General features: G+C 47.3%; 1 protein-coding gene across 1 annotated transcript in view; it reads left to right on the forward strand.

Moving 5' to 3' along the window:
* LOC138567708 (tubulin tyrosine ligase 3-like) overlaps positions 1 to 26,905 on the forward strand; it is a 673,617-nt gene that overhangs the window by 547,495 nt on the left and 99,217 nt on the right. Inside the window, exons 14-15 of the mRNA XM_069646178.1 lie at positions 7,212 to 7,340; positions 25,046 to 25,232. Of these exons, the coding sequence (XP_069502279.1) occupies positions 7,212 to 7,340; positions 25,046 to 25,232 (316 nt within the window). The remainder of the gene's footprint in view (positions 1 to 7,211; positions 7,341 to 25,045; positions 25,233 to 26,905) is intronic.

Consider the following 26,905-nt stretch of genomic DNA (forward strand, 5'->3'; position numbering starts at 1 on the left):
TGAACGCCCAGCCTGCCCTTCTTATGCTTCAGGGGGATCACCAGAATGCCTGCCTTTTACACAAGTTGATTCTCCCAACTGCTTGACTGTAGCATTAGCGCCTCCCGAATATGCAAAATCTCAGTCTGAGACTTCTGCCAGCTCTCTCTTCAGAAACATCAAGCTGGATCACGACTCGGGAGGGCCTTACATGCGAGGCCGTTGGACCTGCCTGGAGTTTTACGAGAGGGAGACGGATACCATCCGCCATGGCCCAGTCACCGAACAAGTAGCCGACCAGGATAGCGGTTCGCATTTCGGGGCCGGTTTGGATCAGCCGCTTGACAGCTTTCTTGTTGCCGGATCCCACATGAGCCTGAGGGAGGGGACGGGCACGGCCCCCCAGCTGCAGCACTAGTCGGGTGCAAGTAGCCAAAGGAAGGGTATGACTGCTGCAGTTCAAGATGTGCCTGTTATTGCTCCTGCTGCGAGTGTGCCTGATGTACCAAGTACTGCGTCTATCACTCCTATCGGTATGCCAAACGTCCCTGCGGTTGTATCCCACGTGCAAGAAGGTGGCTACATGACTGACACCAGGAGTGCCAGCCTCGCACAACCCATTGGACTTCCAGGCCCCCAAGGCGTGGAACAGATGCAGTCGAACCTTGGTCACCCTCAACCACAGGCCTTTACCCAGATGGATGACGGGAGAAGATCCGAACCTCTACCTCGGCCGCCACCTTCTTTTTCTGAACATGAACATTTCCTGAAACCTGCTATTTTCTCACCTCCTGTGTGTCCGCTCTCGGCAGGGGGGCTACCAGAGCATCTACCATTGTCTAAAGCATGTTGCACCAGCCTGCCTCCCTCCTCAATGATGTATGAGTGTTCGCTCCCACTGTCTGAGCTTCCTGGACCTTCCAACTCTGCTTCGGGTCCTGCAAGTCCTTCATGCCTTTCTTTGACCCATGAGTCTCTTCCTCACCGAAAACCTGCCTATGGCTCTTCTAGACTGCGGCCTGATTCTATTCATTCCAGTCCTTCTGCTTTTGCCCGCGGGTCATCGTTTCCGTCAGTGCCACCTCCGAAGACAAAGCGCTCCTGTCATAGAAGGAAGATGTTTTGTGCGGGTGACGATCGCCTGGAGTCGGCCGTGGGAGGGGGTATACTGTCACGGCTCGCTCCCTTCGCTCCCGTTCCCGCCACTTGGGGGCATGTTTTGGGGTTTATTCCCTACTGGACATTTCCTCTGAACCTTATGCTTCAGTGTTGTGATGAATTGGGAGCCATAAAACCTTATTTTCCAAGTTACTTCCCTTCCGGATCCATTCCAGGTTTTTGGCAGCCAGCATGCTACTTTAATCAAATGACTATGCTTCCCAGAATGCCTGGCTCACTGCTTCACCTCCTCCCTTGCAGGACAAGGTTGGGTGGAGGATAGACAACACCTGTGGCTACAGGTGCAGCAGGCGGCACACCTGAGGGGTGTGCTCGTTAAGCAGCTTTAAAAGCCTCAGTTTGCTTCAGTCCAGCGCTGGTCATTGTTGCAGTGTTCCTGTTGTGACTGGTCCCTTGTTCCTTGTTCCTAGCTTTTGTGCCTCGTTCCTAGTTCCTGTTTCTTGTTCCTCAGCCCTGGATTTCGGATTCATGTGCTTAATTGATTTCTGCTTTCTGGATTTCCCTTTCTGTCTTCCTCTGTCTGCAGGCAGCCTTTCTCTGTGCTTTACCCTTTGATGCAGCCCGGTTTGCCAGTGTTCTCTGTTTCTTTGATGCTGTCCTTTGCTACTGAAAAACTTGATGCATTAGTCTTTCCCTTTTTAGATTTAGCTTCCTGCCTTTTCTCCTTGGATGGGTGGGAAATATTTCCTTTTGTGATATCATTTTCCCTGCTCCTGATCCTTACTTTCTATTGGGATCCATTCCATGTTTTTCATTGCACTTCTGCATTTATTTCCCATTTGATTATTAGGTGTGGGGTGCTGTTATAACTAGTCCCTGTGTGAATGCCTTTTGTTTTCCTCACTATTCTATAATCACAATTCCTACTTGCTCCTTGACTTGGGTCTTATGTATTTAGTTATCCTCCACCCATTGATGTTATAGCCTTCTGGGTCCCTGTTCGATCAACGGGGTTCGTGGGTTTACTGACATTCAAGTGGTCTTTCCGGTCCTCGTGAGTACTGTTTCTAAGTTCCTTATTCAGTATCATCCAGAGTGTCAGCGCACAGATCCTGTCCTTGCTTGCCCTCTACGTGGGTTTAGCGCTGTCAGTATCTGTAATAGCATAGTGGGTAAGGAGTTTGCCGACTTTCCTTTCAGTCATAAGGAGGTTCTAAGTGCTTACCCCACATCCCTTTTCATATATTGGTATTATTGTTTCACTCTATTTGCACTCCTGGGTTTTAGTATACACGAGTCTTGGGTATTGTATGCACGTTGTTAGATTCAAAGTTGTTCACTGTGCGATTCCGTGCACATTTCCCTTGCCATATTCATTGCCTTCTTCCTTTCTTAACAGCGCAACAGGAACGAAGCGTCCAGCTGACGGACTCCCACTGGAGTTCGGCTCTGGAGATCAACGATTTGCTCCACAGCAATGTTTACAGTCTCTGTGGGGACGCTGCAGCAACTTCAAATCAATCAGACTTCCCCCTGCTTTCTGAACGCTTACCCCACTTTCTACAATTTCAATTCAGAAACGGAATTAAATAGCAGACTCACACTTGATCTAAGCACAAACAAATGAAGTCTGTTTCTCTTTCTGCTGTAGATTGGTGTTTTTTCAAAGGTTCAACTAGTCTTTACTGGCTTAACTGGGTACGCGGCTGCTGAATTACTGTCTTGTTTCCAAAGTTCAAAATAACACTTTTTACTCTCACACTGGGGCGCTCCCACCTTAGGACTTCTGTACTCCCGACATCTGCTAGCTGCTAAAGTCTTCTTTCTTCAGTAGATTGTCTTCAGATCTCTAATTAACTGGACCTGTCACTAACTTAATTTGGATGAAAGGCAGTTAGATGGCCCAAACACATTCCAAAGCATTGTTCTTTCTACTAATCAAATTAGTTCTCTGACCCTCCATCTTGGCTTGGGATTCTAACATTACCCTTAGTAGAAAGAAATCGACTTAATGACTCCATGCTAATGTCAAACCCATATCTGAAATTAAATTTCCCAATTCTGACTTTTAGCCCTGCCAAAACACCCTTCAATCTTATGAATGACTATGGGCCACAAGCAGGACCTGAGAGCCCTAAAGCCACATCTGAAGCATTGTCTTCATTAAAAACGGTTGTTCCATATCCGGATGTAACACGATTGGGCCTGTGCTGAAACACTAATTCAGTAGCTAGACAGCTCTTTCTTCTCCTGGTGGCCAGGTAAACTTGACCCTTTTTCCAAGCTTGTAATTGGTGACACCACCGACAGAAAGTCTTGTATGAAACGTTGATAAAAATGGGTAAATCCCAAGAACCTCTGGATCTCCTTTGTCCCTATTGAGGGTGGCCAATCCTTGACCGCTTGAATCTTTCACCCGTCCACAAATAACACAGGCAGAAAACAATTCTAAGAAACTCTTTCAAATCTTTCGGGAACTTGAGAAACCTAAGGTCATGCTGCAAGAGTATTCCAATTTTAGACCTATTTCGTATGCCCCCTTTATTCTTAAGGTGCTAAAAAAGGTGGCTACGGCACAACTGCAGGTCTTCTTGGAGACATCTGGAGCACTTCATCCTCAGCAGTCGGGCTTTAGAGCCTGTTTCGGCCCTGAAATTGCCCTGTTGAATATGCAATCTGAGATGCTTCAAATTATGGACAAAGACAAAGTGGGGCTGCTGATGTTGTTGGACTTGTCAGCAGCCTTCGACCTTGTCGACCAAGACCAACTCCCGTTGAACATGAGAGGGGGTGATATTTACTCATCTGAAACCATCACTTGGATAAACTTGTTTTTACCCAACCGAGTCTTTCGGATTGTCTGGGGAAATGTTTTCTCAGCTGATGAAGTACTAAAATGTGGAGTTCCACCGTGCGCATGTCTGTCTCCTTCTCTCTTCATCGTGTTCTGTCGCCAGCTTTATGACCTTCTGGAAGGATGAGGAGTACACTTTAGCAACTATGCTGAAGACACACAGCTCGTTTTCGAGTCGAGTGTCTCTCACACAATGGACTGTGAGAGGATGGACATGGTATATACCAAAATCCAGAATTGGATAACGAATACTGTCATGTGCCTAAATGCTAGCAAAACTGAGCTTATGCTCTTTGGCTCACCTCAGGCCAGAGCTGGATCGTCGGTATAAAGGATTCACGATTGAGCAACATCTCATCAATGTGGTGGACACGGTTACCACTCTCGGTGTCACATTCGAATCATCTTTGAATTTGGATGCTCACATCACCAATGTCTCCAATAAAACTCAATAGTTCCTCAGGCTCCTGAGATTAATTGAGCCATATGTCTCTGAGGCGAACTGTGCTACACTGGTACGTGCATTTATAGCACCCAGACTAGATTATTTTAACACGCTCATGGTTGGAATCTGCACCAACGGACTGAGACGCCTGCAGGTGCTACAAAATTACGCTGTGCAGATAGTCAAGAATGTTCCTGGGCATGAGCCTATTTCAGCACACAGAAGGAGTCTACATTGGTTGCCGATGAAAGCACGCATTCAGTTTAAAGCGTTGACACTGACCCATAAATATCTTTACGGTTATGCCCCTGAGTACTTGAAAGTAGGTCTAGCCGGATACTCCTCGAGGCGAACTACAAGGTCAAGCGTGGGGGCATACTTGCTGGCACCACAGAGTAAAAGAGCAAGAGGCCTGGCCAGAGCCTTGGCTTTGCAAGCCACTAAGAGGTGGAATGAACTCTCTAAACGCTTGTGGTTGGTGGAAAATCTATTGAGTTTCAGAAAAAAATTGAAAACACTTCTTTTTGAATAATGTGATTCTCTTGTTTTTTTGTTGTGGTTCTCTTGCCCTTCCTATCTTCCGTTTCCTTTTCTTTGCACCCTAATTGCTGCGGGCTTTGGCGCATTACAAAAGCATAAATAAATAAAATAAATAAATTACCAGACCATTTGGGGAACTGATAAAACCCTAAACCCTAAAATTCTACTTCCCACAGATGAAATTCACTTTTCTCTAGTCCAGCAATAGACTGGTTCTCTTGTGGATCTCTGAAGAACTTCCCAGACATGCCCTTGGTGGTGTTCTTGGTTTCGGTAACAAATTATAATTCTGTCAATATACACTATTACAAAACATCAAGGACTTCTCAAAGTACATTATTAAATTTGGAAAGCTACCAGGGCATTGAAGAGTCCGATGGTATCACTTGATATTCATATAATCAGAATTTAGTTCTGAAGGCAGTCTTCCACTTGTCTCATTTGCAAACTCTGACAAGATGGTATGCTCCTCTAAGGTTGTTGCCCCTTTAATTTGATCTAACATCACAGCGTCTATGTTCATTCTGAATTCCTATAAGGAATCATTGTAGGCTCTGCCCACTTACGCAGTTAAGTGGTTAATCTTTTCTGGTTCAACAAAGTTTCCTTTCATATGAGTCCAACTTAACTGTAGAATTTATTGTAACTATAAACAAAACCTAAGAAATATTTCGCCAAAGATTTTGAGACTTTGTGAGATTCCTATAACAGTATTACGTGATAGGAGTGAAGAATGTGTGTTCTTCCTTGAGCTTTCTGTGCGACTCTGCGGTGAAAGCACTTGCCACTCCGTAGTTTTCTTTCTGTAGTTCTGCACTGTTGAAGACATGTAGCTGAAGACGTGCGCTACAGATTTTCTAAAGCGTGCAAAGAATTCAATATTTCCAGGAATTTAGTATGCTGTGGTCCTCACATCTCCTAACGAGAAGCCTCCATGCACGTAACACGCACCTACCGTGCTGATCCAGCACTCAATTGAGGGTCCTTGCAGTGCTTAGCGAGATGTCCCTGTGCACATAACACGCGTCCCAATCGCCCTGAATCAGAACTCTATTAGTGAGTGTCCTTGTGCCGCTTAGCAGAAAGATGTCTCTGCTTACATACACCGCCTACCACGCTGAACCGGAGCTCTATGAGGTGAGCTTTCTCACGGTGCTAATGTGATACGTTACCAAACTCTGCCTATTCAATTCCTAGATTTAGCCTCCACAACAGTTCTCTCACAGAAGTTAGTAAAAATAATTATTTATAATACAGCGCTCTTCAAACTTTGTTCATTTCTAAACATTACTTATAGGAATCCAGAAATTGCAATGATAAAAACTAAATGCAAGTTACTAAAACGCAGACCTCTCTCACCAGTTATTTCGATGTCTTGGATGCTAGGATGTCCTTCCTTTCATTGTTCTTTTTCTGTAGGTAAAATATGCTCCACTGAGGAGCCTCACTAAACTGGGACCTACGGCTATCGAAGTTTTGGATGGAAGGCAGTTGAGAATGTTGCCTAACGTTCCACGTTCTCAACAGCAAGTCTCTTGACCAATCTTCTCCATCTTGCCACCACTAACCTGCAGAATACTAGTTATGGAATATATTTTCTTTCAAAGAATTATTCAACCAATTTCATACTCTCAATACTCCCTCATAATCCACTTCATGTAGTTATTGCCAATCTTGTTTAATTCACAGCACCTTTTATTTCTTTTGCTCAGCAGGCAATCTTGCGCCTCCCAGAAACTCTCTGCGTACTCCCGTGTCTGCAGGAGGACCCTCAAACACAAGGGACCCGACGCGGATGGCTCCACATCCGGAATTGACTACCACACAAACATCTCTCCAAGTATCACTTTTATTTAAAATATTCCCACACCGTTTGAAAATTAAATTTAATTTCTTGTCTTCCTCTGATATTCATAGATATAACGTCAGTGGAAAACAAGAGGTTCCAATTACTTTTTCGAACCATTCAAGTAACTGATTCCCAGATGTGTGGGCCTGTGTGAACATTTATTTGGAGCTGTCAACCGCTAATCAACATTTTTGCTTTGGTAAAATAAAACATTGCATCTTTTTATTGTGATGCAATGGCAACAATACATGGTAAAGATAGCAAATTAAAATGCGGCCATTCTTGGTGTCAGATTTGGAGAGACACTCCTCAAGAGGGACAGTTTCGCAGATTGACACAAGAACTTGATGAATCTGGGCTTATATAACTTCTGTATATCAGAAGGCATTCAGTGGTTTAAATGAAGTTCTTTTTTTTATTTTCAGAGGACTTTTGGCTGACGGCGGCTAGAGGGATTCTGAAACGTGTTGTGAGGTCTACTTGCAACTCTAGCGCACCAGCGGCGGAGAGCATTGCGGATGAAGAGGGCACCAACAGCGTAAAGAACCCTCAAGGTAATTTAATGTAACTTGAAGGACCACTCAAGAAAAGTATGTACTTCTTCAAAATTAACGGATTGCATCTGGAATGTTTGAATTAATGATTTGTATATTTCGTACACTAGATCAGAGCCCACAGCCTTGCTTTCTTCTGGGAACTTTACATATGAAAATGAAAGCATCCATGCGATGGGAAGTTTTATTAAGCACATATAGAAATGTGGATCTCGGTGGGACTTCCAACATTCAGGCCTGAAGGTCCATTCTGCAAGTGTCTTTGCAGTGTGTGGGCTGGGACTCTGTGGCTCCAGAGGCCTGGCACATAGGAGCTGGTGGAACGCCAACACAATCCCCAAGAGCCTCTTTTCAGCTGTGGCTGTTAGGTCATGTTGTAAGCGCTGCCTATAAGCCGAAACTAAAGGCCTAGGAAGTGAAGATGGCAAAGAGATTGATGTTAAGATGGCCACTTAGGCTGCGGTTGTTCTTTGGGAGCTCCTGGCCAATCTAGTTCCTATGAGCATTCCCACCCGCTACAGGGCCTCCATGACAAATGCACACACACATAGCTCTCAACTCACCCGCTTTTGGCGGGTGTCACCCGCCTTGCAAAGCGCTGACTCACCCGCCAAGCCTCCTGCACGCCCATTCATTCCAATGGGCGTCTCACCCGCCAAAAACAAAATCGGGTGATTTCACCCGCCATTGCGAGACAAATGGTTGAGAGCTATGCACACACCCCTGGGATGTCTGTGAGCTAACTTTATCCTTTTAAGAGAACAACAATGTTATTTCTAAGGAGTCTTCTGAAAGGTAAAAGGTTAATAGCAGCTGTAGACCAGCTTCTGCTCTAATAACAGTGTCTTAAACAAGTGCATCTTCAGCCAGTTGATTTATAAGCAATATGTGTGTCATGGCGTTGGATGTTAAATGCAAGCATTGGTAAACCCAACAGTTTGGTTTTTGTGTAGGCATGTGAAAGGCATTTTCTAGGCACTGGAATGATTGGTTTAGATTTGTGTTTCTACTGAATCTGATTCGTAGTTGCTCTTCTGAGACAGGCACTTTGTACTCTTCATATGGAACATCCGTGAAGACCTGCTCACCAACCTCGACTCTAACATCCCTTGCGTTTTTCTTTTAACGTCTAGGGGAAAGACAAACGATATTTTATGAACTGAAAATATGTTTTGTTTGTTTTGCTAAGTTTAAATAGAAGGTAATGTAACAGCGGAAGGAATCTAGTTATAGTTCTCCAATCCTTCAAATTCATTATCATTTTCATAATTCTGTGGATAACAAAACTTCAGAATGAGGTCACAAAGAAGTAACTGTGTTTCCTCTCCTATTTTTTTTAGATCATTTGACATTTTGTCAATGTTTTATATAATGGCATCAAGACGTTGCACCTGCCCATCATAGTTATTTATATTCATCTTGGTCGCTGCTTTGATTCTGGTCTTCCCGCTCCATTTCACTGATTAAATGCAGGTTGGTCCGAAGGCAGTGGGTTATCTCATTTGATTGTTCAGTCACCCCTTGCGTTCTTATCTTGCTTGATCTCTCTTCTGCCTTTGACACTGTCAACCATGCCATCCTGCTCAACCGTCTCCGTGATAACCTGGGTATCACTGGTCAGGCTAGCGTGGCTACTTCTTTCCTCTCCGACCGACCCTCCCAGGTCCAACTTGGGTCCTTCCTCTCCGACATCTTTTTCTCTACCTGTGGTGTCTTCCAGGGATCTAACCACCTCCTTGGCTGTTCAACCAATACCTGCCACTCCTTGCCCACCGCATCACCGCTCTCTGCCCCAACTTTCAGTGCTATATGGATGATACCCAGCTCATCTTCAGGCTACCCTCGGCCTCCTCCTCCTCTCCTTCCCTCGTCTCTGACTGTCTGTTGCTATCCAGGAGTGGTGTGTCGCCAATGACCTCTGCCTTAATGCCAGTAAGACCGAGATTCTACTCATCGGCACCCCCATTCCCTCCTTTCCTGCAGCTCTCTGGCCGACCTCTCTTGGCCCTCCTCCCACTCCCACCTGCAAGGCTAAAACCCTTGGGGTCATCTTCGACTCTGCACTCTCCTTCTCCCCTCACATCTCTGACGTCTCTAAGAAGTCACACTACCAGCTGCACCTCCTTAGAGGTATTCTTCCTTTCCTCTCCTTCCCCCAGAAGCTCACTGTCTACAGAGCCCTGGTCCTCTCTAAGCTGGACTACTGTAACAGCCTCTATCTAAATCTGCCTGCCTCCACTCTCCGCCCTCTGCAACTTATCCAGAACAGGACTACAAGACTTGTCCTTGGCCTCAAGCCCAGGGATCGTATCTCTCCAGGACTGAAATCTCTGCACTGGCTCCCAGTGGCTGCGAGGATTAAGTTCAAAACCCTCTGCATTGTACACAAGGCCTTCTGGGGTCTGGGGCCGCAATACCTTCAACTCTCTCTTCCTAAATATCTTCCTTCTCGAGCTCTTCGCTCATCTGCCTCCAACTCCCTCAGGGTCAGTCACTTCTCCAAGCAGCGAGTTGGTGGCAGATCACTCTCTTCGGCAGGGGCCTCTCCCTGAAACTGGAGGAGAACCATCTCCGGTTCTCGAAACACCTCAAAACCTTCCTCTTTGCTTCTGCTTTCTCTCCTCCCCTCCCTTGCTTAATCCCTGACTGAAATTGTCACTGGTTACCTGGCCACCCTTTTCTGATCTCTGGCCCATGCCCCGTCAATTGCCCACCTGCACTGCCTCCCTGGCAACCCCTCCACTTGGTGACTGTTTTTCTGTATCCCTTTCAGTCCCCTACCAGCACTTATGTCTGCACTTCCTTGCACTTGCCACTAACTGGCTGTTTATTTGTCTTATTTTATTTTATTTATTCCACTTTCCCATGTACTGCACTTTCCCCTCTCCCTTCCCCGTGCACTTTTCCTTTTCCCCCCTTCCCATGCACTTGCGCGATCTGAATGACACATGGCCTAGTAGGATCGTTGTCTGTCCTCCCTTGTCCCCCCCCTTCAGTCGTCGAAGTGAGCAGGAGCGGGTGAGAGCTGCGCTCCTCTACTTTTTTTAATTACGTTTTACAGCTCCTATACTTTATTTTAAAAAAGAAACCGTTCCGGAACGGTTTCATTTTAAAATAACAGTGTAGGAAGAAGTTGAAACTTGTACTTTCAGTGCACTGCACTTGAACATTCCCTTAAACAGCAGGCAAAGGTGTTTGGAAGTTTGTATTGTGTGTGGGAGGGGCAGGGCAATGGTGTTTGTGAGGAGCGGGGCAGGCTTGCAGGGAACATAGTTCCACTACTTCTCTTCTTCCACTTCGACCACTGCCCCCCTTACTTCGTCGCGCCTTGAAACACTTGTGTATAGTTGCATTGTAAATGCCATATCATATAATTTCATATATTCCATTAGAATGTATGCCCAAATTAGAACTTATCAATGAGAGTTCTTATCATCAAGGGACCGCCTTTGTCTTATGTCCCAACCTCATATGGACCTGCGTGACCGGCAGCCAGCCGTCATGCAGTGGCCCTACAGAGTCTCTAAAGTAAACAGTGCCTCACTGCAAGTTTCATAGCTCTACCCCTGTCCAGAGCAAATTCACATCTGTAATTCAGCAGCTCTCAAGAGTATGTCCAGAATGCCACCACACTAACATAAGATGGAGCAGCAGACGAAATCAAGTGTAGCTTGCGTTATGATATGATATATGATATGATATGATATTTTATTTGTATCGCACTCATACACAAGTGTTTCAGAGTGCGACAAGGTAAGGGATAAGGGAGGGGCAACATGGGGGAACAACAACAACGATCTTAATAGACCAAGTGACATTGAGAACGCGCCAGTGCATGGGAAAGGGAGAGAGGAAAAGTGCATGGAAGGGGGAGAGTGCAAAGTGCAGAGCAGAGGAGAAACAGATAAATAATAATACATAAAATAAATAGATAATAGAGGCAATAAACAGAGGTAGTGCAGCCAACAGATGGCAAGTCCTGTGTTTACAGCAGCAGACTGGGTAAGTCTGATAAGTGCAGAAAAAGAGGTAAATGAGGGGTGGGGGACTGAGTGGGTACAGATACAGTCCCCAGTGCAAGGGGTGGCCAGGAGGCAGTGTAGGAGGGTGGCAGGGTGAGCCGGTACCTGGGCCCAGAGGACAGAGAGTCGTTCTCTTCTGACTTTTTGGGCTTAAGGCCAAGCGACCCAAAAGACATTCACAGTCATGTCCTGAATCTGAATTAAAGCTCGTGACCTATTAAAGCTTGTGTCCAATCTCCTTAGCAACTGACTTCTCTATGGGCATACCCTGTACCACTATAAGGTTTTCAAATTGAATCCTGCTGTAGCTGCTGAAGCATGCAGACCTCCCTCCATGTCCGGTTTGCAAATGTTCTAACTACGAGCTACAGTCATGACCCCCCTAATAAATTAGCCAGAACTCTCTCGCTTCCAGCCTTCTCTTACGAGGTCAGACTCTAGCCGGGCATAGGAGACCTTCAGCTAATGTCTCCTTCATTTTCACTCACATTCTGTGTTTATTGCACGTAACTACATGTTGGTTTTCATCTATTAGCAAGTTGTTTTACAAATGTATTAGCGTATTCATCACGCTTTGTAAACCTGTAAGTGTGTGTACTGTATTTTAGACACAACTATGTTGTTTTTCATCACAATGTTCATCATGAATTACTGTCCACACAAAAAATACTCAATATGTAACGTAAAACCAGAATATCAGCTAATTAATAAAAAGCTGGTATCACTAAAAATCAAGGATATATGTGTTCATTAGCAGTGTGCTTTTGTCTCAAATGGTGAATGCCCCATTTAATTGGGTTTTCACAAGGGTCCAAACCATTATGCATTTAAATTGCATTGCATGCATTTGAATTTTAGAGGGTAGGACAACCCCCCAGTTATAGATTTACAGGCCCTTCAGTCCTCCCCGTTCCCAGGCAGCCTATTATTGCACATTTTTTTCCAGCCTTCTCTTGGCCTACTCTTCAGAGATCTACAATACATAAAGACAAGCTATCAATTGATTATTTACTTCCTGTTCCTTCCTATAGCTTTCCTGCTCCCACCGCTGAGAACCACACAATGCATGGTCTCCCCCACCAAATGCCCAGAGTAGGGTTGTAAAATCAGATTTGAATGCCAGCTGAAAAGACTGAAGATTCACTGAGAAAAGACATTGCTCCTGGACCTTCCTTTATAGTCGCTAAAAGGTTTCTCTGAGCTTGTGACTTGCAAAACCCAAATTATTTTTAGCCAAACAGGCCCTAAAAAACTCCTTTCAGCTTTTCCCAATAGTTTTCGGTGCTTTACCTTTTATGCTAACACTGCGTTATAGAGTCAAACTTGCTTTTTTTCAGTAGACTTGATCTTCTCCCGCTCTGTGAAAAGCAGGCAAGCTACAGTGAAGTTTGCGCACTTGATGTTGTGTGAGATGCACAGCAAGCCATGCAATGAGAGACATCCACTGCAAGATTGAACTATGTGCAGAAGGCTAACGCTGGAATCCAGCAACTCCTGAGTCTGACTACTGCTCAAACACTTACTGCAACTGCACCTTGCCCATAGATAGCAAGGCACTCCTGGGCCGCAACTGTAGCAGCGTGGACATTTTCCATGAGATGATATTTGTTCCTCTTCCTAGCATGTGCGCTGCCCATGCAGGAAGGTGCTTTCCTCAAAGGGAGTGTGGTGGTCAAAAAGTGAGAAGCCTGCTGGGAAGGGGAAACGATACTGCATTAGTCACCAGCTTTCCATGTATGGGTTTCTTTAATACTGAGATCAGTAACACAAGGAGAAAAGAGGAGGTGGAGGTGGAAGATGAGAGAAAACCCCCAAATCCAAAAGGAGGTGAGAACCGGCAGAAAGGGTCAAGGAGGTAAAGTGGGTCCTGATTAGAGGAGAAGCTTGTGGACCAGCGATTGGTAATGCCAGCACCTCAAGACCCAAGAATAGCTGACAGATCAAACAACCAGCAATAGACTAGCCAGGATCCTTAATCTGGATCTGGTGGGACTAGCAAGGAGACTAGATGCAATAAAGAAAACATGCCCCCACTAAAATCAAAAACATAAACATAAAGCTGGCCGGGAGCAAACACTCTAATCTGGGGGAGTTGTCAAAACCAACAAGGAGATATGACAGACTGGCATCAGGAACATAAGATCCAAGGGAGGGCTCCAGGAAAGACTTTCTCCCCCTCCTTTGCCCACTTCAGACAGTAGGAATGTTTCTGAAAGTTGTGAGCCAGGTGGGCTCATTGTGAACATTATAACAGGGATCTCCAGGAAGCCACGCAGAGAAGGACCTGTTGTCACACCGCTTCCTAGACCGCGGACACTCCTTTCCGCTCGCCCCTCCTTGTCTACCCATTCTCGCACTCCCCGACACTCGTGCGTTATGCTCCCCACTCACGCCGCACATATCAGGGCACGGCATGGCATGTTTGGGGTAACGGGTGTTTATCGCCCTTCACGGCGGTGGAAGATCAATTGGAGGCTCCGTCATTACAGGAACTCACATCCCTTGCGGAGACCGGCGCTTCCCGGCGCTTCACGGATCACGTGACTTCTGTTGCCTGGCAGCATTGCAACGCTTTTGGTTCGCATCACACGTGACTCTACGTACGACCCTTCCGAGGATAAAAGGAGTCTGTGAACCGAAGGCGTTGCTTCACAGCTGTTTTGTTTTGGATCACGTGACGTTCTCTCTTCATTCAAGGACCTACTCTGATACTGACCTCGGCTTGCTCCACGGATTCCTCTTGCTTAACCCTTCAAGTACTTTTGGATTTGCCTGTTACCGACCCACGCTTGCACCACGTATTCCTCTTGCTTAACCCTTCAAGTACTTTTGGATTTGCCTGTTACCGACCCACGCTTGCACCACGGATTCCTCTTGCTTAACCCTTCAAGTACTTTTGGATTTGCCTGTTACCGACCCACGCTTGCTCCACGAATTCCTCTTGCTTAACCCTTCAAGTACTTTTGGATTTGCCTGTTACTGACCCACGCTTGCTCCACGGATTCCTCTTGCTTAACCCTTCAAGTACTTTTGGATTTGCCTATTACCGACCCACGCTTGCTCCACGGATTGTTCTTGCTTTAACCCTTCACTGGCTAGGTCCTAAATCCTGCAAATAGGTGGTTACCTGTTCTACCCTACAGCTTGTTCCAGCTACAGCTAGGAGACCCACGCCTTGACCCAAGACCTCACAGGTATTCCGGTATTTTGGGTTTATGCACATAAGAGGTAGTCGGGCCCTGTTTCTTTACTTAACCACTGTACCTTGCCTTACAGCGCTCAAGGGGTTCTTCCGGCTGTTCCCGCGTCCTGGTTTTCCGGACTTCCACCTGTGGCCTTAATATTCACACTGACGACATTTCTAAAACCGTCAGGGTGTTTCTTGGGGACAGAGGGGTTGTTCATACTCTACACGACCAACGAACTTCGTAACAGACTGTGAAGCCTTTTTTGGTCGTCCAGAGTATGAATCCCTCCGCCGGGGATCCAGTGACCGCTTTGTTACAAGCAGTGGCGGCTCTTAGGACCGACATGACTACCGCCACGGCAGCAATACACCACCGTCTGGATGCCCTGCAAAGCACACGTTTTCCTTTACCCACGGATGCTGAATTCGGTGACACAGTCCCCTCAGACCAACCAGCCCCGGTTATGGCTCCTGCACCTACTCCTATACTGCTTCCTACGCCTGTTCCCCTTGCTGCCCCCGAACGTTACCAGGGGGACCCTCGGAAGTATCGTACTTTCATTAATCAATGTAAGTTACACTTCTTGTGTAGACCCTTAGCGTTCCCCAATTCTGTTACAAAGGCCGCATTTCTTCTGTCCCATTTGTCTGGGGTAGCGGCCACCTGGGCCAATCCGATGCTAGAGAACGACCATCCCGCTCTCTATGATTTCGATCTGCTTGTATCAGAAATGGCCAAAGTCTTTGATACACGATATAAAGCCCACTCTAGAGATCTCGAACTCCTAGATCTAACACAAGGCAAACAAACTATGATAGAATACATTACTAAGTATAACCAACTCGCTGCTGAGACATCCTGGCCAGAGGAAAAAAAAGCAATCGTATTCTATCATGGCCTATGCAACTCCATGAAAGATGCTCTCTCAGTGGTTCCTGCCCTTCCCTCGGTATTCTCGGATTTGGTGGATCTTGTGTTACAAGTAGACGCAAGGAGATCCGAGAGAAGGGCCGAAACATCTTTTTCTGCCCACTCTGGACATCCCGTATCCACCGCCCCTGTTGAACCCATGCAAATAGGAGGTGTCCGTAGTCCGATAACCCCATCCGAACGAGAACGACGGAGAAACGACAATGCCTGCTTTTATTGCGGGTTAAACGGACACTTTGTAAGGGAATGCCCCAGACGCCCCAAGAACAAAACATCGGGTTTTCCGAGGGCTCGCCCATGATACAGGGGGCACCGGCGAGCCTATCTTTGACGCCCTCCGAACCAGCCTTTGGCCCTGTTAGACCGATAGCGGTCCATGCCCTGCTAAAACCCACTGGGGAGATCAAACACATAGGGCCTCATTACGACCCAGGCGGTAAATTACCGCCTGGGCCGTGACTTTACCACCATGGCGTAAACTATGTTTACGCCATGGTGGTTGGCGGACTTACCGCCCCATTCCGACCTTGGCGGGGCGGTAAGTCCCCAATCCCCATTTACCCTTCCCCATTCCCATTTTTGCCCCATAGGGCATAATGGGAGTGGGGAAGGCGTTAATTACGCCACCGTAAATTACGGTGGCGTAATTAACTCCATGGTCCCTTAGCGCCATGGATTTTAACACCCGCTAAAAGCAGGTGTTAAAAGCACCATGGCGCTAGGGGAACTCGTAATTGGCGGTAAGGGGTCGGCGCAGCTAACGCTGGCGTTAACCCCTTACCGCCAGGGTCGTAATGAGGCCCATAGTCCATATTGTGATCGATTCTGGGGCCACTGGTTGTTTCATCGATATTTCCCTGGCCCATCGTCTCAATCTGCCCCTGGTTAGGAAGGAACATCCGGAACCAGTACATGCTGTGGACGGTACTTCGCTATCTTCCGGCCCGATCAGGTTCCAAACGGTTCCTATGGAAGTGGTGATTCAAGACACTCATAGAGAAACCCTGGCGTTTGATTTGATTAATACACCACTGTTCGGCGTCATACTGGGAATACCATGGTTACGACAACATAACCCATTGATCAATTGGGGCAACGGACAGGTCACGTTCGAGTCGGATGTGTGTCAACATTACTGTCTTATCGACACAGATTCACTGTCCACTCCCGCCTCGATTCTTGGTGCCATGGCCGCCACCCATCTCAACGACACAGTTCCGGACCCTGTGCCTTCACACACTGTGGGGGCTGTCACAGCCAACATACCTGCGGCCTACCACGATTTTCACATGGTGTTCGATAAAGCCACTGCTGAGGGCCTTCCCCCTCATAGACCGTACGATTGTCCAATTGACCTGGTTCCGGATGCTCCTATACCCAGGGGTAGGATTTATTCGTTGTCACGGTCAGAGGAGCAAGCCCTTAAGGATTACATACAAAAAGCTCTGGAGTTGGGTCATATACGTCCTTCTTGTTCTCCGGCTGCTAGTCCGATCTTCTTTGTGCCGAAAAAGGAGGGCGATCTCCGTCCATGTGTGGACTACAGACGGCTAAATGCCATCACTATAAAAAACAGGTACCCTCTTCCACTCATATCCACGCTGCTGGACAGGGTGACTAAAGCATCTGTTTTTACCAAGCTGGACCTCAGAGGGGCATACAATCTGATTCGTATGCGGCTTGGGGATGAGTGGAAGACGGCGTTCTGCTCCCGACAGGGTTTATTCGAATACACTGTAATGCCTTTCGGGCTTTGTAATGCTCCGGCCACGTTCCAACGTTTTGTCAACGACATATTCTCGGACATCCTGGATACGTTCGTGGTGGTTTATCTGGACGATATTCTGATCTATTCATCCTCCCTGGAGGAACACGTCGGGCATGTTAGGGAAGTGCTCTCTCGCCTTAAGGCTAATGCCTTGTTTGCCAAACCTGAAAAATGTCTATTTCATTCCAAGGAAGTGGAGTTTCTGGGCTTTCACATATCCCCTGGAGGCCTGTCCATGAATCTATCTAAGGTCCATGCCGTCACTGAATGGCCGACTCCCGTTACTCTGAAACAACTTCAATCTTTTCTCGGCTTCGCGAATTTCTACCGGCGATTTATCGTCGGCTTCTCTTCTATTGTTTCCCCACTGACCGCTCTGACCAGCCCCCTTGTCCCGTTCACTTGGACCTCCGCTCATCAGAAGGCTTTTGAGGAACTCAAGGCCAGGTTCGTGTCCGCCCCTGTTTTGCAGCATCCTGATCCCGATCTCCCCTACGTTCTGGAGGCAGATGCCTCCTCGTTTGCTCTAGGCGCAGTATTGTCTCAACCATGCCCGACCACGGGTTGTCTGCATCCAGTGGCCTATCACTCACGTAAGTTCTCGGTGGCCGAATCACACTATACAGTAACCGAAAAAGAGCTATTGGCCATCAAGGATGCTTTACAAACGTGGCGTCATCATCTCATGGGAGCAAACCATCAGACAGTGGTATATACAGACCACAAAAACCTACAGGACCTGGCCTCTCTAAAATGTGCAAACAGCAGACAGGTGCGTTGGCATTTGTTTTTTGCCGCATTCGATTTTGTGGTCAAGCACAGACCAGGTCGCATTCATGGCAAGGCTGATGCCTTATCCCGTTCTCCCGGAGGGGAGTCCTTGTCCGTGTACCCCGACATACTGCTAGGAAAGGGCCATGTCATCTGTACATGTACTCCATCCCCCACCATGCTTATTGACATCAGGCGTTGGGTTTCCCAGAACCCTCAGGCACTCAACGAATGGGACATTGCCCTTCACGAGGAGTTACCTTTTATCCACGACAAATTGTTCCTTCCTACGTGTGACGTACGCAACCAGGCGTTAACATGGTCACACGATGCTGCTGTAAACAGCCATCCCGGGCAACAGCGTACTCTGGACCTTTTGCAACGCTGGTGCTGGTGGCCTTCCATGAGAAAAGATGTCGAACATTATGTTAACACTTGTTCCATATGTGCCCAATGTAAATCACGCAAAGGACGGCCTTTAGGGCTACTCTTACCGCTACCCGTACCTCCCAGACCATGGCACACCGTCTCGATGGATCTCATCACTGACCTACCCCGTAAACAGGGCTACGATACCATATGGGTTATTGTCGATTCGTATACCAAAATGGCCCGCTTTATCCCCTGTACTGGTATACCATCTGCTCCAACCCTGGCTCGCTTATTCTTCAGATCTGTCTTCTGCCTCTTTGGCTTACCGCAGGTCATAATATCAGACCGTGGGTCACAATTCACGTCCTGTTTCTGGCGCGCTCTCACCAAACTTCTGGGGATCGATGCTCGCTTCTCTTCGGCTTATCACCCCGAAAGCGACGGGCAGACCGAGCGGGTAAATCAGGCTCTGGAGCAGTACTTGCGGTGTTTGTCCCTCCAGTGCCAGGACTCCTGGGCCAAACTGCTTCATATTGCTGAATTTGCATATAACAACTCCCGTCATTCGACCACTGGTTTCTCGCCCTTTTATGCTCTATACGGGCAGCATCCGCGTGCCCTTCCACTTCCTGATTTTCCCTCTACTACCCCCGCTGCTAATGCCTGTGTTCGTGATCTGGCCGGTGTCCATGCCCAGACCTTGGTCCATCTTCGTGAGGCCCAGACAGTTATGAAGACGAAGGCTGACCGCAAACGGGCTGCAGCCCCGGAGTATCGGGTGGGTGACCGGGTGTGGCTTTCGACCAGGCATTTGCGGATCCCTGGTTGTCGCAAGTTGTTGCCTCGTTTTGTGGGCTCTTATAGGGTCTCCAGGGTCTTGGATCCCGTGGCTCTCAAGCTTTCGGTTCCCCTTTCTTGGAGGATTCACCCGGTCTTCCATACTTCTCTCTTAAAGCCTTACCTTGCTCCTACCCGTGTCCTGGTCCCGCCCGCTCCTGTCTCGATGGCTTCCCAGGATGTTTATGAGGTCAGTGCCATCCTTGGGTCCCGTTTCCATCGGGGTCGGCTTCAATACCTGGTGGACTGGTGGGGTTATGGTCCAGAGGATCGCTCTTGGGTTCTCTCCCGGGATGTCCAGGCTCCGCTTCTGGTTTCTCGTTTTCATAGGGACAATCCTGCTAGCCCACGGGGTCGTGGGCCTTTGAGGGGGGATTCTGTCACACCGCTTCCTAGACCGCGGACACTCCTTTCCGCTCGCCCCTCCTTGTCTACCCATTCCCGCACTCCCCGACACTCGTGCGTTATGCTCCCCACTCACGCCGCACATATCAGGGCACGGCATGGCATGTTTGGGGTAACGGGTGTTTATCGCCCTTCACGGCGGTGGCAGATCAATTGGAGGCTCCGTCATTACAGGAACTCACATCCCTTGCGGAGACCGGCGCTTCCCGGCGCTTCACGGATCACGTGACTTCTGTTGCCTGGCAGCATTGCAACGCTTTCGGTTCGCATCACACTTGACTCTACGTACGACCCTTCCGAGGATAAAAGGAGTCTGTGAACCGAAGGCGTTGCTTCACAGCTGTTTTGTTTTGGATCACGTGACGTTCTCTCTTCATTCAAGGACCTACTCTGATACTGACCTCGGCTTGCTCCACGGATTCCTCTTGCTTAACCCTTCAAGTACTTTTGGATTTGCCTGTTACCGACCCACGCTTGCACCACGGATTCCTCTTGCTTAACCCTTCAACTACTTTTGGATTTGCCTGTTACCGACCCACGCTTGCACCACGGATTCCTCTTCCTTAACCCTTCAAGTACTTTTGGATTTGCCTGTTACCGACCCACGCTTGCTCCACGAATTCCTCTTGCTTAACCCTTCAAGTACTTTTGGATTTGCCTGTTACTGACCCACGCTTGCTCCACGGATTCCTCTTGCTTAACCCTTCAAGTACTTTTGGATTTGCCTGTTACCGACCCACGCTTGCTCCACGGATTGTTCTTGCTTTAACCTTTCACTGGCTAGGTCCTCAATCCTGCAAATAGGTGGTTACCTGTCCTACCCTACAGCTTGTTCCAGCTACAGCTAGGGGACCCACGCCTTGACCCAAGACCTCACAGGTATTCCGGTATTTTGGGTTTATGCACATAAGAGGTAGTCGGGCCCTGTTTCTTTACTTAACCACTGTACCTTGCCTTACAGCGCTCAAGGGGTTCTTCCGGCTGTTCCCGCGTCCTGGTTTTCCGGACTTCCACCTGTGGCCTTAATATTCACACTGACAACATTTCTAAAACCGTCAGGGTGTTTCTTGGGGACAGAGGGGTTGTTCATACTCTACACGACCAACGAACTTCGTAACACCTGTGGAAGAACTAAGAAAAGGAGCAGTGTGTATGAGGTGCGCAACAGGATTGGTCTCTACAAGCTTCTCTCCTCATGAATCCAAAGTAAATGCACGGTAGCGCTGCCTTCACTGGGATACCAAGCAAACCTTTTACAGTATTTACACAGTCAGGCAAGGTGACTTCCTCCAAAGTAAGCACATAAAACAATTGCATGTGTCTCTAGGGTTTATTTGAAAGTTCTAATTGTACTTTAAGCCTGACTCGCTGCGCTCCCACCGAGATCTTCTTGTTTTTCCTGGCAGACACTCCAAACCTCTTCCTCCTGTGAAACCTTTCCTTCAGTTCTCTTGATGACCTGAATGGGCCTAACATTGTAGAGAGAATAAGTAACAGGACCTCTCTACCTGGAGTCATCTATGAAAGGCAGTTTAGAATGTTGGTGCAAAATTCTACATTTGGTCTCAGCCAATCAGTGCCCTTGTGCTCCTCCTGCAAATTTGGCCTGGGAAGGTCTCCTGTTCCTGCAAAGGCTGATTAATGCTAAATAATGTTTATAAGTTCCTGATTGCCCCTACACCAACCACAAGTGTAATCCAACTACCACCTCCTGCGTTTGAAACAACCTCCCACCTTGTGAACTCGCCTTGCTTTCCGGACAGACCTGACAGATGGCAACCACATCCCAGGACGAATAGCCCTTGCCCACAAGTACCTTTAAACTGACACAGGGCCACAGGAGCTACTACCCTGGGGAGTGTAGATGAAACTGTTCTGGTCCCAGAAGCCAGGAGGAAAGATCCAGGAAACTCTAAAGGACATTGTGGTGATCCAAGGCCCAGAAGGTAAGGACCCAGATACCAGTAAAGGGCTGTTTTCTGGCGTGATGAGAGCCACCCCGGCCACAAAGTAATAGGCCACGTGCCAGAACCCTTAGATCAGATGCCACCAGCTTTAACACCAATGCAGTTTTTCCTTCATGCTCATCCAGCTTTAAGGAGACCTATCCACCTTACTCCAACCCCAGTGGTCTGATCACAATAAACCCTGCTGTTGGCACACTGATATCTGTTTTGAGTCCTTTGCTGACCCCTCACTGAATGACACAGTACAGCCCCTAGGCTCAGGTAACAGTTTAGTGCCCCATCTCAGGGCATCCCCACCCAACAGAGCATTGGCTACTATGATTGAAATAGTTTCAGAATACCAGATACAGGATAGTACCTCTGCTTAGTAAGGGACATGTACTGTTGCAAACCTTGGCTTCGTAGTTAGCCCCCTTATGTGTGTGTGTGTGTGTGCAGAAGTGAGCATGGCGTCACTGAAAAGCTGAAGTCCTCTATGCTCGGAGGTATGAAATGTTGATCTTATTCAAGTATTTAAAAAATGTGTAATACACAGACAAACCAAGGTGGTCTCCTCGAGTTAAAGTTAAAGTGGCCAGAGAGTGGGCAGATTACATGGTGAAGCGTAGATGTTTGGTGGCCTTCCGGAAGTCAAGGAGATTTTCAAAGTCCCTTATGTGCATAGGCAGGAATGGACGAAGTTCCCATGCCAGACCAGGCACTCCGGTGCTTCTGGCCTTACCAAAGATCGGGAGTGGATGAGCCGAGGTCTCTGGTTGGAGTGTAGCATTTAAGTTCTTTTTAAATGTTTATTGGTAAATGAATACATCATTTAGATCGCTACGTAATTCTTTGTTATTAAATTGCAAGTTATTTTACAAGTAGCCTTAACACTGTACATGCTTATGTGAATACACCTATCTATCCCAGGAGTGCTGGTCCTGTACAGTACTGTACAGCAGGTACTGGCATTTGTGTAGTTAGTCAGTAGGATTGATCAAGCCCAATGAAAATTCTGCCCACTCCGGGCCACCAAATCAGCTTTTATCATGTGATGACCTCAAATGCCAGGCAGACACTGATGGTGCGGCCACACTCATAATTCTTGATCTTTTCCCCACCTACAACACACTAATCCATCGAGACCTAATCAATAATCTTCCCTATCGATGATCGAAAGTCCAGGGGCTAGACTAGGATTCGTCCATTTGCTCTCTGAATGCATGCAATTTAGTCCTCTTTGCCTATTTTAGTCCACCCCACAGACGATCCCTTCCATAAGGTGAATATCCTGACCTCTAGAATCTTGCCCTTCCTATCACCACCCCACCCATTTCCAATGGCCGTCCTGTCCAACCTCCCTGACCTCCAAGTCATCCGAAGGGTGAAAACCCTGGCCATCATACTGAGTGGCGATCCCTGCTTAGCATAATGGATCAACGACACAGTGGCATCTGTCTTTCAACTGCTTTCACTCCTGTGACACAGTGACACATCTTCCTCCTTCTTGGATTTCATCCACCAAGTCCGAGCAACTCTGGATCCGGTCATCCCTGCCCTGACTATGCCAATGGCCTCCAGTTAGACACCACAAAAGACTAACTTTGAAAAGTACAGTGGGTCTACAATCCATCAGCCACCCAACTCTTACATGCTGACCATAGGGAACACATTGCAAAGACACTTAATATGGATAACTGGCTACTTGAAAGCAAACTACCCAAACATCTCTAAATCACATCTTGGAATCCTAATCCCTTGATTTTTCCCAAACCACCTTGGCCGCGACTCCTCTTCAATTGCCAAAATCTGGCATTCTCTTCCAAATTGAACCTGCAATGTCCAGGACCACTTTTAATTAAGTCTTAAAAGCCTTGCTGTTTCCATAATCCGGCACTTAACGTCTCTGTAGGCCAGGCTATGTTTTTCAACCCAAAATGCCACTTGACACCCTTAATTACTGGTAATCTTTAACATGAACTCTCACTACTACCCTGCTCATATCGGCCGCAACACAACTCTTTGCTACTGCACATGCCGGCATAATTGCACAGACCTGCCTTCCAGCTGAACAACTTAACAAGTGTTTCCATTATGGAATAATTTGCTAGCATGTGCATGGCAACGGATTGTAGGAAGAACTTACCGGCAAGTCGGTTTAAATCTCTTGCATTCAAAATAGGCCAATAGTACTTTACATTGTGGCATGCCTTATACCAGGAAGGAATTCCTGCTCAGCCCAGCACATCGTTCCATTGCAGAACCTGGGCTGGTCTGGGTCACTACACAGGCAAAGCCTAAAATGTAGTCCAACTTACAACTGCACCCTTCCCTCTCGTGGGACTTTGAGAGGGACAAGAGTGACCCCTCTAAGAATTCTATCAACTGCACCCTGCTTGGCTGTGCAGGCAGAAATGTGGGCCAGCATTTCAGGTTCAGCCGCATGCAGACAGTGGGGCCCTGAAGGCCCACACCAACAAGGTTGTGCTGTCTGGGACTTTACCCACCCTCCTTCGGGACGCCATGCCTTGCATCAATGAGACGTCTTGTATTCCTTGATGGTAAAGCACAGCTCCATAAAATGACAGCTTCTAACTGAAATTGTGGCTTTATGGACACTTAACTTTATTTTGTCATACATTGGAAGGTGCAGGTTTTGCTGTTAATGTGTGGACAGACCTATGCCTTGGGCACGTTATGATGAAATGGCCCTCAGGGGCTCCTCAGTTATGTCTACAACTCACAAGTTCCACGGACAAGAACCACTCAGGCTTACAAATTCAGCTTCCTCAAGAGAGCTGCGAAGGGGTCAAAAGTAGAGTTGTTGGATCAGTCTAGTGCCCTGTGCCAGGTGCTGCGCCATATTGTTTTTTTTTTCAGCCGCCCATTGTGTGAGTGAGGTTATACTTTATGTTTTTTAATAAAACTCTGTGAATCAAACTCGCAGACAGATCTCATGTGAACTTTGACTTCTTTATTCACGGCAATGCTGGCAGGGCGTGACCAATTGGCACTGATACTCCTTAGGGGTGAGATATCATGTGCAGGAGCACATAGAGGGAGAATCTGTTGAACAATTTGTTACAGCTTTGAAAAGGGTAGAGAGTAAGTGCAGCCTCAAAGGTGATATAGATGAAAGAATTGGTGGTCAGTGACAGCTGTGCTTGTTATGGCCACAATGATAGGGCAGTCAATGGAACGTATGCAAGAAATATTGAAGGATGTAGACGAGTAAAGAGAAAGAGACAAAGTAGAGTTCAATATGCAGAGCTGGCTGCTGGTTGTGGCTGAGGATGATGGGGTGGAGAAAACAGAGGCTGGAGACTTCCAATCAAGGGTCCAAACTTGCTGCCCTGAGGCTTTCCCAGGAACACTGGGAACGTTGAAATGGTTCTTTTTGACTTTTCTTCTACGCTCTTCCGTCACACAGTTGGGGCTCAAACCCAATGTCATTTGTCTTCCACAGAGGGCAAAAGGGCAGGGAAGAAGAAAGGTGGTGGCCGCGTCCCAGCCCGGATCATCGAGATGGCGCTGGAGGCCTGCGAGGTGTACCTGAACAGCCTGGAGCACAACGATATCGACACTGAAGCATCATGTGCCATGACGAACACCGAGTGGGAGGGGCTCCTGAGGAATTACTACAAGGTCATTCAGTAAGTATGGGCACGCGCCAACACCTGTAGCACTATCAGGTTTTTCAATTAACAAAAACACAACCCTTATTACAGTTTTGCAGGTATCCTGCCGGTAATTCCGGCGGGTATACCAGCAAAACGGCCTTACGTACCCACGGCTTGGTAATACCGGGAGATTAGGGACGGCATGGTAAGTTCCCATTCCATGGAGTCAAATAGGATTCCATGGATGGGGCTGCGAGGATTGCCAGCACCGGTAGCACCGTTGCCAGTGATTCCGGCATTTATTTGCCATTAGGGGCCTAAACTACCAGCCGGTCAGGCCTGCCGTTAGATTACTGCCCCCATTGGCAAACTTATTTTTCCCCGGTCCAGAATAAATGCTGGTGCCGGAATTACTGACGTATATTCGGGCATTTTTTCAGGACCGGGGAACTCATAATGATCCCCAAAATGTCTCTCTGCTGTATTTGATTTCAGATTTGGCTGAAGTGGTTAGGCCAATGAGCACTTTAATTGGAACATTGAGAGCGAACAGCCAATCAGATGGCTCATAACGAATTCCGTAAAATCTGGTACAGGCCCCCAGCTGATGACTTCACATAGCAATCTATTGACACAGGGACAGACAGGAAGAACAGGTTGAGGATTTTCACAGGAACAGTGGGATTTTGTCCCCTTCCTATTACAGCGGGGTCAGATTTGAATTGTTATGGTGGAAATTTGGCACCTTTCTTTTTGATATGATGTAATAACATGTGAAGAGATCTTATATAACACGTGGAGTGCCCCAGGTAGCGACTCTGCCACCAATCCTTTTAAATCTTCATGCAGCACCATTGCCACTGACCTGCAAAACAAAAAAAAGCTTTTTTTTCAAATGTATTGTGACAAAGTGGCATCATGGTTACTGTCACATGGACCTGGGTCATCCCCAGGACCTTGAGATCAGCAGTATGCTGTGGCCAAGTCACTTCTCCTTTCAGCCCTGAAAAAACAGAACCCAAAAAAATTAACTCCTTGAATCCACCTCTGTACTGGGAGAGAAACCAGGACCATATATGGGGGAGTCACCTATGGATCCGGGAGCATGAAATGCATAGAAAATCCTATGACTTCCTCTAGAGCGGTAGGGCTACACGGTTCCACTGACACTAAACTTGGTCAGACACGTCATGTTATTGCTCCAGCCAAACAGGCTAAACACTCTGTCCCAACCCTATGTAAGAACCAGCTCCCAGTACAGCAAGCCTAGCAGGTATTGAGCTGCAGAATAGGAGCTTGGAGATGCAGTGGGAGTGTCGGGTTCCAATAGCGAAAAATGTCAGGAGCTGATGAATCCCGCAGATCCCCACGGAGGGCTCAGCTTCAGCCTAACTTAGTTCTCAGCTCTACCCAAAAAATCCATGAAGGAAAACGAGGAGTAGACCACACACAACCTCATCTTCTTCAGCTTGCATCAAGATCCGCAGGGAATGGAAAAACAGAACAGGCTAATAGTAACTCTTGCTTACCACTCTTCCAGCCTATGCTGATCATCCTGCCCACCTACTCACTTTTTAGATTACCTATTTCTCCATCCGCTCAGGCTAGGAATTAAATGTTACCAGGATGGTGATTCTCTAATATGATATGCTGGCAAGTGCTCTTGGATACCTTAAGATTTCCATATTATTTACTTGGTTCTTGGT

This window comes from Ambystoma mexicanum, chromosome 2p, assembly GCF_040938575.1.
Source record: "Ambystoma mexicanum isolate Mex_15411 chromosome 2p, UKY_AmexF1_1, whole genome shotgun sequence".
In the NCBI taxonomy this organism is placed as follows: domain Eukaryota; kingdom Metazoa; phylum Chordata; class Amphibia; order Caudata; family Ambystomatidae; genus Ambystoma; species Ambystoma mexicanum.